We start from the raw sequence: 11,594 nt of genomic DNA, 5'->3' as shown, positions 1-11,594 counted from the left end.
AGTATTAATTGTAACTATTGTTATGAATTGGCTATTAAGTTGACTATAGATAATTTGGAGTCAGCAGTTGGCTATGCTATTAAAAGTGTAGTATATGTTTATATGTAACTATTGTATAAGTTGGCTATTAAATTGACTATTGATGATTTGGAGTTAGTAGTTGGCTATACTATTAAACTTGAGTAATTTTATGTCCTTGAGGAGATATCAGAGGTACCATTTTTTTTATACCTCTTGATACCTAGGAATTATGAGGACTCCTCAAACACAGTAGAATTGCTCATTAAACTTGCTCTTATCCGCACATAGCAACCGGCCGCACCGGCAAATACGAGAGTATAGCCGAGTTCAGCTCGATCCCGGTCAATCATTCCGCAGCTGTACTCGGGCCGGCAACCAATGGGCAATGGGCAACACCTTTCGGCGCCATGACGCTATCATTTTTATTTAATTTAAGACTCCATGAGACCATGACGCTATCCAGAATCGATCTTGTCGTTAACGAACGGCAACGCCCTCCTCGCGTGTCAGCTCATCAACGCTCGCGGACGCGGAGTGGCCGGTTCAGCGTGCATACGTGGTGGTGTCGCGCTTCCGGGCGTGCGCGACGCCGAGCGGCCGAGGAGGAGAGAGAGGCAGCGAGCCAGCGAGAAACGGCAGTTGGTTGGGGGCGGATGGATGGATCGACCGGTGCTTTCGGCGGAAAGCTACGACGACGTGCCCGCGCGGGTGCGATTTCCGGGCTTCCGGCGCGACCGCGACGGCAGATGGTCACATGGCTGGCGGGCGATCGGTCTGTTCTGCGTCGTCTCGTCACGGAAAAGGCCAGGCAGGACGCGAGGGGCGCAGATCCTCTATATTTGTAACCAGTAAAGCGCAGATGTCATCAGCGTACATCCGTGCCGTCCATCTGGAATGGGCAGCTGGGAGCCTTGGGATCCTTCGGTCTTGATTGAATTAGGGTATCACTAATTTTTAGGTAATAAAAATGGATTGTATCTTTGGCTTCTGTCATGAGACGCACAATTATAAGTTTGTTGAAAAAATAGTAAAGATAAAAATAAGTCAGAATAAGAAATAAAGATGGGACAAATCCTCAACTCTCATTTATTATTGACTAACCACGAAGATTTTTTAGCTAGCAATTCTAATGTAACTATGTCACCCATGGTGGAATAAGACCCTTAGCTACCCGATTACATATTACAACGCAGACATTCACAACACACGCACACTCACACCACTATGAACGCACGCATGCAGACCCTACCCCTATAAGCATCTTCGAAGACTGGGTCGGCAAATCCATCCTAGAGATACGTCGTCTACCATTAAAAGCACAAAGCCGTTAAATGTTGGAAAATTCGCTCCCACAAAAAATCAAACTCTGGACCTAAGATGTACTGAGACTCTTTGTAACTACTCAGCTAAATGCCCTTTTGCTCAAAGATCAAAATTAGAGTCAATCGAAAGACATAAAGATAACAGACATCGCTAATAGGCATAGCAACTAGCGATTCATTTGGTTTGTCTTGGGGGGAAATGGGAAGAAACGGTGGCTGCCTTGGCCCACTACACCGCTCCCTGCTCGGCTGCTCATGCTGTGTGTTTACAGTTTTTATTTTACAGAACCATACGTTGTCTCGCTAGGTCAATAAGGGTCCCTTTGAATCATAGGAATAAAAAAAAATAAAATAATAGAAAAAACATAGGATTCACTAAGGGCCCCTTTGAATCATAGGAATGAAAAAAATGAAATAATAGAAAAAAACATAGGATTCTGACATGAATGTAAGTATAAAACAGAGGATTGCAAAACACAGGAAAAATATAGGAATGACCGTTTGATTGGACCACAGGAAAAACGCAGGAATTTGAGGAGAGATAAAGACTCAAAGGATTTCTTCCATGAGGTTCTACCTCTTGTTAAAATTCCTCTGAAACTTGCATTAGAGGAGGCATTCCATAGGAGTTTCATAGGATTCCATAGGATTATTCCTTTTATTCAAAGGGCTTTGTAAGAAAAATTCATATATGAATAAAATCCTCTAAGGGCCCCTTTGAATCGCAGGGTAGAAAAAACGGAAGAATAAGAAAAACACAAGATTCTGACAGGAATTGAAGTGTAAAACAGATGATTGCAAAACACAGGAATGGTCGTTTGATTGGAGTGCAGGAAAAACGTAGGAATCGGATGAGAGAGATAGACTCAAAGGAAATTTTCCAAGAGGTTGGAGCTCTTGCTAAATTTCCTCCAAAATCCATATGCAATGTGCCATTCTATAGGAATTTCATAGGATTTGGAAAGCTTCAATCCTTTGAATCAAAGGGCCAAATAGGAAAAATTTCCTATAGAATTTAAATCCTATGAAATTTCTATATAAATCCTTTGATTCAAAGGGGCCTAAAATTCCTATGAATTTCCTAACATCTTATTTAACACACTTTCGGATCCAAGATTTTGTAAAACTAGATATTTCTAGTTGTATAAATCGATATATCTAGATCTACAGGCTTGTTTAATGTATAGCCACTTTCAATAGTATGGTTTAAAATCATATCAATCTAAATATATCCTTTTCAATTACCCTCAAACTACTTGTACCTAGTAAATTCTTATTTTCCACACTACAAATGCAGAGCATGGAGAGCAGCTGAGCAGAACACGTATAGACTACTTGTACCCTTTGATTCAAAGGAAATTCATAGAAATTTTAGAGGATTTCGTTCCTATAGTAATTTTTCCTACCAAGCCCTTTAAATTAAAGAAATGAACCCTATGGAATCCTATAAAATTCCTATGGAATGCCTCTTCCCATATAAGTTTTGGAGGAATTTTAACAAGAGGTAGAACCTCATGGAAAAAATCGTTTGAGTCTTTATCTCTCCTCAAATTTCTGTGTTTTTCCTGTGGTCCAATCAAACGGTCATTCCTACGTTATTCCTGTGTTTTGCAATCCTCTGTTTTACACTTACATTTCTGTCAGAATCCTATGTTTTTTCTATTCCTCTATTTTTTCATTCCTATAATTCAAAGGGCCCTAAATTCTTATTTTCCACACTACAAATGCAGAGCATGGAGAGCAGCTGAGCAGAACACGTATAGACGGCAGAGCCATAAGTTGCATGCACATTCGATTGGGAGATAGGATATAAAGGCCTGGGTCCAACCATACCAGATGCCTTTCCGAGGAAAATTTCACGGAAATGCGACAACAGTCAAAAGACATATAAACTAATAGACCCATCGTTTGGTACATTGGAGGAAAAAAAAGAAACGACATATTTGTAACAAAAATTAATTTGTGAATACAACTTTTATAGATGTGTTCTTAACGATCTAAAAGCAAAGTCTGGAAAATAAACTACGATAAAAATACCTTTAAATCAACTTTAAATTTAAAGTTAAAAATTTAAATTTTAGCTAATAAGTATAAATATAAATGAAAAGATGGACTGTAAAGCTTTTGGGTCAAACAACCACAAAGCACTATGAATCGGAGCAAAGTAACTTGGCCCATTGGCCACAAAGCTGTGGATGGACTAATCGACAGCGACGTGTGCAAACTTTACGACACGGATGATAAAAGAGCTCCGAAGGAGATCAGACCAACACGCCGAAAAGCAACCGACAACGACGATAATGTCTAAGATTTATACCATCATGCTAACTTATTTCTTCCACTGGTGTTTTCGTGTCCTAACAGTAGCCTGAAGGATGAATCAACCGTTTTTCCTGTTACTTCCGGAGACTCTGAGATGATCTGGTATATTTTTAGTTTAAGAATCCCACCCAGTAAATTCAGTTGCACAACAGCAGCCAGTGGCACAATAGAATTCTGCTGCATATTTGCACAGAACTTAATACGGTGAGTGACATTTAGTGTAGTGGTAAGTTTTCTTTCTAATGATTCCTTCCAAGGAGCATAATGCAGACCTAACATGTAGGGACGGAAACAGTTATAGTCAATCGATCCAATATTCCAAACTAGAACCAATCAATGGCCAGTCTCAAGAAAAAAAAAAGAGAGTGAAATTATGTGCTCAGGTCCATCCCCATAATTTGTATGCCTTTTATGCATAGTGGGCTAGTATAATATGGATAGCTTTTTGCCCACCAAAAAGTTTAAAAGATAGTGCCAAAGAAGCTGGCTCAACCTAAGCAAGACTCTTCCCTTTTCGGTTCATAGATACAGCACTATTATGTCAGTCACAATCTCACAAATGATTTCTTTAGATATTGTTGAAAGCAGAGTAAGACAGAGCAAACTATAAGTAAATTCTACCGATAGCACCAGCTAAAAATGACATAAAATACTAGACATAGCAAAAGACCAGATCTTGCACCTTTCTAAAGTACAGACGCAGCTTTGCCCATAAGCCCATAATCCACTTGTAGTGCAATGTCAGAACAATTAGAAAGGTGATGATCTGGTCCAAAGTTGTCTGGGTGGACTTAAGGATGGCCCAACAACTCTTCTTGCATGACCCAGGTAAGAAAGAAAAATGATGGAATCATTATGGTTAGGCATAAGCAGAGGGTTGGTTCACTAAACCCTCAGGTGATCTACAAGTAAACCTGAGCAAAATGGTCTGTTGTTTACGACTGATCTGGGCTTAGAGTTTCAAGATCAGCATCTAACCCGGGCTATGCTGCTCCAGTGCTCCATGTCCAAGTTGAGCTAGGCTACTTTCCACATTGTAAAATGCAGCAAGTCCTCTGAAAAGACTTGTTAGTTGTTACTTGTTAGAGCTCACCCAGCGAAAAAGTTAGTCATAACAAGGAACAATTCAACAATTTAAGGAGACAAGATTTTGTAATCATACCCCTACTCAAGATGTTACTCTCTCCATTTTATATTATAAGTCGTTTTGACTTTTTTCGGAGTCAAACTTCTGTACGTTTGACTAAGTATATAGAAAAAAAATGGTAACATTTATAATACCAAACTAGTTTTATTAAATGTAACTTTGAATATATTTTTGATAACATGTTTGTTTTGTGTTAAAAATGTTATTATTTTTTCTATCATTTTGGTCAAAATTAAATAAGTTTGACTAGGAAAAAAAAGTCAAAATGATTTATAATATGAAACGGAGGGAGTAGAAAATTAGTGGTAACCAGCAGGTCAACACTGGTTTTTTGAAGCAAGATTGGGAAGCACTTTCTGTATAAAATTGGAAGAAAAATATGCAGTGGTTGACACGACATTGTATTTGAAAATATATGTGCAGTTTGAAGATCTAATATACTGCATCAGTGAAAAAAAAACATTATAAACTTACAACAAAAGTAAGCCAAAAAGCTTCTGCATCAGGGAAGCAATTACCAGACCAACAAACGAAAAACACGCGATCTACACCTCCTTCCCTAGGAATTGCTATCAGCCTCAGTCTCTGCAGCCTCATCTGAAAGTCATACAAAAAGAAGTTCCTGAGAAATGCTCAAAATAAGAGAAAGTTATAATATGCAGCACCAAAATGTAACAGAGAACTGAATGTCAATTAATAATAACTTAGTCCTGTAGCTATGCATAGTATTTACGAAAAGGAAGTGCTTGAGTGATGGAGAAAACATGTGTTTAACTAGGTTTTACCTCTAAAGCAACTTAAACCAGCATATTCACAGCTAACTACTTTATTAAGATGGTTCTAAGGTCTAACAGAACATCTTTGAAGTGAATGATGACAGTGCCAATGGCTGACAATGTTTCAAGTGATAGGTGATAGGGGTAGCTGTGTGGCACAGCAGATTGTGACACTATTATAAGGAGTGTACCAGTATCCCCAGAGTTCTGGTTCAGTGGTGTTCATGGATTCCATGCAGTCTCATTTCTTCTTATTTTTTAGTTTAGTGCTTAGGACTTAATCCACCTTCAGCCGAAAATTTAACCACCATTAGGTGAAGTCATTTTCTATTCGCAAATTGTTGAGTTGCTCATGAGCTCTGAATAAAAACCCTAAGGAGGTGCAAAATAACGAGTAAAATACAGACTCAGTGGGTCTACTGAGAGCTAGCATAGGGGTAGGTGGATCTCTAAGCATGCTTCTAAAATAGACCATTGAATTATGTCATGGACTTATTGGATCTTTCAGGAGGAAAAAAAACCATACGATGTACATTAGCATGGTAAGCATTTTTCCTTTTGCATGCTGGTAAGGATAAGAGAACTATTTCGAAAAAAAAATTAGCTCCATAAGTCTACAAGGCCACAAAGAATTTCTCCATAATAATTAAGATGGTATTCATAAGACAAAACTGGCTACATTTTCTGTTTCTTTGCCACGTTATCTTGTTTTTACCCTTAAAACGCATGTCAGGATCTTTATCAGCATACGTATAGCATCGATCATGATATTTACAACAGAGCATAGCTAAGAGTTAAAAGATAAAAAAAAAAACTACTGTACATGCCATTAAAGCAGAGCATTTTCTCTCCTAACTATCAACTAAAACATGTAAAATAAAGGATCACTGGATAGCATTAGTTACTCAAAGTCATTTCGCACATGCCCACCATAGAAACAATAAAAAGACACCTGGAAATTGTTCATGCATAGCTATGTACCTTGAGCAGCCTCCTCTGCGCTCCCTTCTCCTTCTTGCAACTCCTCTGCTTCCTCCTCACCATCATCCTCGCCATTGGTATCATCCTCATATTCATCAAAAACGGTGGCACCATACCTGGAGTTGAGATAGTTAATGGCGGCCGGGGTGAAGAAGAGCTTGCGGGCATCGAGGATGTCGTATAGGTTGAGAGTCCTGGGGGTTAGCATCTTGAGGGAGCCAATGTTCCTTCCGCTGAGCCGCACATTGTCTGCAAAATCCGTGGCGAAGAACATGGCCTTCTCCTTGGGGTCGAGCCCCCACCGCTGAAGCGCGGCCACGAAGTCCCTGGTCTTGGGACCCGCGGCGAACTCCTCGTCGAACTCCTCCACGACGAATGCATCGTCGGCCACGGCGGCACTGGCGAGCGCGGTGGAGATGGCGAGGCGCTTCTCCTTGCGGTTGATCTTGATGGACCAGTCGCGGGGCTTGGGCCCGAATATGACGCCGCCGCCGGGGCGGAGCGGCGTGCGCATCGACCCGCGCCGCGCCTTCCCCGTCTTCTTCTGCTGGTAGGGCTTCCTGCCGCCTCCCCTGACCTCGCCGCGGGTGAGCGTGGAGGCCGTGCCGCGGCGCTTGTTCTGGCGGTCGGTGATGATGGCGCGGTGCACGACGGCGCGCGCGGTGGAGGGCGGCGCCGACTTGAGGTCGAGGGCGACCTCCCCGACCTTCTCCCCGGTGAAGGAGAGAACCGGGAGGGTGGCCGCCTCGGCGCGAAGGGCGCGGAGGACGGAGATAGCCGCCTTCTGCTTGCCGGCGGCGACGGCGACGCGCGGGGAGGAGGAGGCGGCGGCGGCGGCGGATGGGAGGAAGGAGACCGAGGTGGGGGAGAGGAAGGGCGAGGAGGAAGAGGAGAGCGAGAGGAGGAGAGTCGAGGCCACGGAGGAGGCGGCCATTGCGGCGGCTTCGCTCGCTGCGGTGCGCTGCGTGGGCTGGACGACGGGGAGGCTTTGCCGCTGCAGCTGCGGAGCGGCCGCTTCTCTATCTCCTTATCCACCCCCACCCGACCGGACCGGCCACACTCTCGCGAGTGTCAGCTTAGTCGGTCGCGCCAGACCAGTAAGATACACACACTACTATGTGTTTGGATTTTAGAAGAAGCATCTCTTCATTAAAAAAACTTAGATATTGTTAAAGAAAAACCCTCGAGGCAGTATTAGTCTATTAGATGGTGTTTTTTTTCTAATAAAGATGAAATAAAATAGGAAAGCAAAATGAAAACGGCCCATTAGCTTATGTTTAATTAAGTTTTGATTATTTTAAACTTGAAATTGATTTATTTGATATTTTAAAATATTTTTATGTAAAAAATTCATATGAAACATACCATTTAGCAGTTTAAAAAATGTGTTAGGAAGAATTTGCATCTTAGTAAAGAAGGAGGCTTAGTTTCACCAAAATGAGTTTGAAATAATCAAATTAAATTTCATTTCCTTTTTGTCGGGTCAGATTGCTCATTAGCACTTGTGTATCAGAACAGTTGCCTGAGAACCACATTGACAGATGGGGCGCACCATAGACACAGTTATGCTAAAAATGGACAGGAACTCCAAATTTTCTACTTCTACTTTTGTTCTGAACACTTGCGAAGTTTTCACGATTGCGATCCTCTTCTCGGTTAGCTCTAACAAACAAGCTAAAGAAACTCAAGTAATCTGAACAGATGACTAGCGCTTGCGATTCTCATTGCCAACTTATTTTCTAGTGTTTCAATCTTCCATAACAGTATACTTTACACGAGCAACAGAGATAGCCTACCCAATATATACCATCATTATTGGTTCCTACAAGAATCACAGTGGTAATTGTACTACATCTTTAATCTCCTTTTTTTGGAGAGCCTACAGTCGATCAGAGTCTCACAGATAACTTGATATCTCCTAACAGGGGCGCTTGGCAACTCTGTCCATCGCTTTATGGAAACAATTGTGGTATAAGTAGGGAACTAACTCTTGTACAACCTAGATCATCTTAATGGCTTCGATGGTAACTTCTTAACAAGGCTGGTGTTGCCGGTTACCAATAATCGAGCGCCCTTCACCAGTTCCTCCTTAATCATAAAAAGGAGAGCAGAAGCAAAAACACTTTGTACGATTTTTGTGCTCATTCCTTTATAAAGCCCTGACAAACCTTCATAACGTATCATCTTTGTGATCGCATCAAATGTGCCTGCAAGCAATAAAATTTGCATAGCGTATTTGGTAACAAAGTCAGAGAACAGCAAATATTATTACCAGAAGAGAAGTAAAGACTATCAGAAACAGGATATGGAGCAACATCACTCATTAAATAATAATTCACTCTAAATAATAAAATGAAGTTTAAAGAATAAAGGCCAGCGATGTACCTTTGTAGCGGTGCCTCTTGTCATCATCAATTATTTGCTTCACCTGAAGTCTTGCCTGTAGAAAAAAAAAACATGGTTTAACTTGACATGTCTGCTCAATTGTGCACAGAAACGGCTGCTGCTGTAACTGGTGTTCAAATAATCACCTTCACAACTAGAAGAGGATATGTAACAACAGTCGCACCCAGTTTGGCAACAGCACCAAGAAGGAAAATCTGAACAAGGATTTTACAGCGTGAGATGAAGACGGTCTATAACATAGCTAACTAACAAAGAAATAGTAGTATTAGGAGCATATAAGAAATACTAGTGTTTTCAGCAAATCATCATGGTAAATGAAGTTAAGACATGCAACATATAATTACTGGACATGAAACATCGTTACTAGAAGAACAAACTTTCAAGTCAGCGTTACGGGTAGATTCAGGCCCCAATGCAGCAAGTTAGCATGATGCAAATTGGTTATATCCTAATAAATCTGTACAATGATCCCAGTCACCAGAAAAGCCAAAAGCCAAAAGCTTACTTCAAGAGCAGTCAGTCCATCAGCTCCCTTCAAATTAGAGGCACGTCTCTTTTTCAACTTCTTCAAAAGAGTCTCGTACAACATGAATTGGATTGCAGGGTTGCTAACCTGATGACAGATGAAACATGGAAACAATAACTTGTAAAAAAGAAATAACTTAGCAAAAGAAAATGCGACATAAGACTTACCATAATAAGAGCTGGAACTACACCTTTCCAGAAGCCCAAAAATCCAGCTTCTTTGTAAAGGTCCTGAATCTGCAGCCAAACGGAGTCAATCAACCATGCCCCAAACAAAGTCTGAATCATTAGCACTTGCATATTGACTATATGAAGTACTTAGGAGGACAAGTTTTACTTGGTTTTCAGAGATGAAGGATGGGTTTTATCCGCAGTTTAGGGACAAAAAAAAAAAGCTGAGCTAACAGTTTAGGAACTGGGATGAGGCCTAGGAAAAACTAAATGAGGCCTTTTTTCCATATAAGAACAGCTGTTAGTCTTGGATCCAGTAATCAGCAGCATGTAATTGCAAGAATAGAGTATCTCATCCTGAAAGAGAAATGATCAAAGTTACATACAACATGGATAGTCTTGTGAGGTATGTTTTCAACAGCGGGAGCTTGTAGGGCCTTGTCAAGAACACACGTCAAATCCAGAGGACTCTGCTGTTTGTTTGCCTTCCGGTGAGTCTGCAGACAAGAATGAATTATACTTCAGGATGTGCCACTGAATTTCTTATTACACTAAAAGTAGTCAGTTGGGAAATAATACTGCAATAATGTGCATTACTTACTTGCATTCGTGTAACAATTACCCAAATTGGGTTTGTGAGAAGTACATTAACACATCTGCGCAAACAAAACAACAGCACCGAAGGTTGTTCATCATAAGTAAACCATTAAGAACAAGAATGAGCTTACAACTATCATACCGAGAAAAAGACAACACAATGCATAACAGCATAAGCCAATGGCAGACGCACAAGCAAAATAGGATTACCCAGAAAGCGCAGCGACAGTGAGGGATTGGAGCATCCCGACGGATCCATCGCCGATTCCTCTCCTGGATCGCTGGAGAGCCGCGGCCTCCGCCCTGCTCCGGAATATCTGGTAGAAGTAATAGTAGACACCCTACAGACACAATGATTCGATTCAGAAGCTGGTACAGCTAATCCTCCAACAAGGCAGGGAAGCTGGTGAAAATCGATCAGCAAAACGAAAGCAACCTGGGAGGCCGCAGTGCCAACAAGCGAGGGCATGAGGCCGCCGTACAGCCGCTCCCACCCTTCATGCTTCACCACCTACCACAGAAGAACAGAAGAACAAAGAGATCGCGGTAGCATTAGACTCGGGTCGGGTTAGATTGCTCGTCAGCTCGCATGAACACGAGAAGGGAATTTGGGGAGGAGGAGGAGGAGAAGCACCAGGCACATCTGGCGGACGGCGCCGTCCTTGAACGCCGGCTTGGAGGGGTCGCGCTCCGTCTGCTGCCGCGCGTTCACCTGCGCACCCACCCCCAAACCCTCCGTTATTAAACAACCAAGCAATTGACCCAAACAATCTAGCAATCCAAGGATGGAGGAGAGGTGGCGCGTACGGTTTGGAGCGGGTAGGTGAGGAGCTGGGCGATGATCCCGCCGCCGGCGCCGGCGACGCCGTTGATCAGCGCGTCCGACATCTCCGCAGCCTCGCCACCCGGCAGATCCCCCGCGGCAGCGTGGTCTGACACGACGCGAGAATTAATCTGAGAAGACTTCGTTTGCTTTTGCTGAAGTTTTGGGGGGGAAGACGGACGCGGGGCGTGGTCGACTAGACTCGGGCCGTGTTTCTTGTTTCTTTTGCCTTTACGGCACTGCCTCTTCGGTTCTTCCCCCAACAAAATTCAGAGTTCAGACTTCAGACCACTTCGACTCTTTTTAAATTGGTCGTCTTACGTTAAAAACACGGTTTAATTCGACAGAGATGGAGGGTACTCCTACACGAATAGTTAAAATTTAAAGATTAGATTTGACAAAATTAAATCGACGAGTTCTTCAACCGTGAAACAGTGGGCCTTTTTTTTTTCCCTTCAGGTTTTTAGTTCAGATGAAAAGGGAACAGAGGGATATTGCAGAAT

General features: G+C 42.2%; 2 protein-coding genes across 2 annotated transcripts; both read right to left on the bottom strand.

Annotated features, from left to right (window-relative positions):
- Positions 1-5,154: 5,154 nt before the first annotated feature.
- Positions 5,155-7,571, bottom strand: LOC4332348 (large ribosomal subunit protein uL4c). Its single transcript, XM_015773142.3, has 2 exons — positions 6,570-7,571; positions 5,155-5,409 (listed from the first exon to the last, which is right to left on the bottom strand). The coding sequence occupies exons 1-2, from the start codon at positions 7,501-7,503 to the stop codon at positions 5,372-5,374; spliced, it is 972 nt and encodes a 323-aa protein (XP_015628628.1). The 5' UTR covers positions 7,504-7,571; the 3' UTR covers positions 5,155-5,371.
- Positions 7,572-8,258: 687 nt separating this feature from the next.
- On the bottom strand, positions 8,259-11,224 carry LOC4332347 (peroxisomal nicotinamide adenine dinucleotide carrier). The gene is made up of 11 exons (XM_015772740.3): positions 11,076-11,224; positions 10,903-10,980; positions 10,705-10,779; positions 10,479-10,609; positions 10,273-10,327; positions 10,058-10,168; positions 9,669-9,737; positions 9,481-9,588; positions 9,101-9,169; positions 8,955-9,009; positions 8,259-8,776 (listed from the first exon to the last, which is right to left on the bottom strand). The coding sequence occupies exons 1-11, from the start codon at positions 11,154-11,156 to the stop codon at positions 8,574-8,576; spliced, it is 1,035 nt and encodes a 344-aa protein (XP_015628226.1). The 5' UTR covers positions 11,157-11,224; the 3' UTR covers positions 8,259-8,573.
- Positions 11,225-11,594: the final 370 nt, after the last annotated feature.

The sequence above is a fragment of the Oryza sativa genome, chromosome 3, assembly GCF_034140825.1.
Source record: "Oryza sativa Japonica Group chromosome 3, ASM3414082v1".
NCBI lineage: Eukaryota > Viridiplantae > Streptophyta > Magnoliopsida > Poales > Poaceae > Oryza > Oryza sativa.
This window is presented reverse-complemented; position numbering and strand designations above follow the sequence as displayed.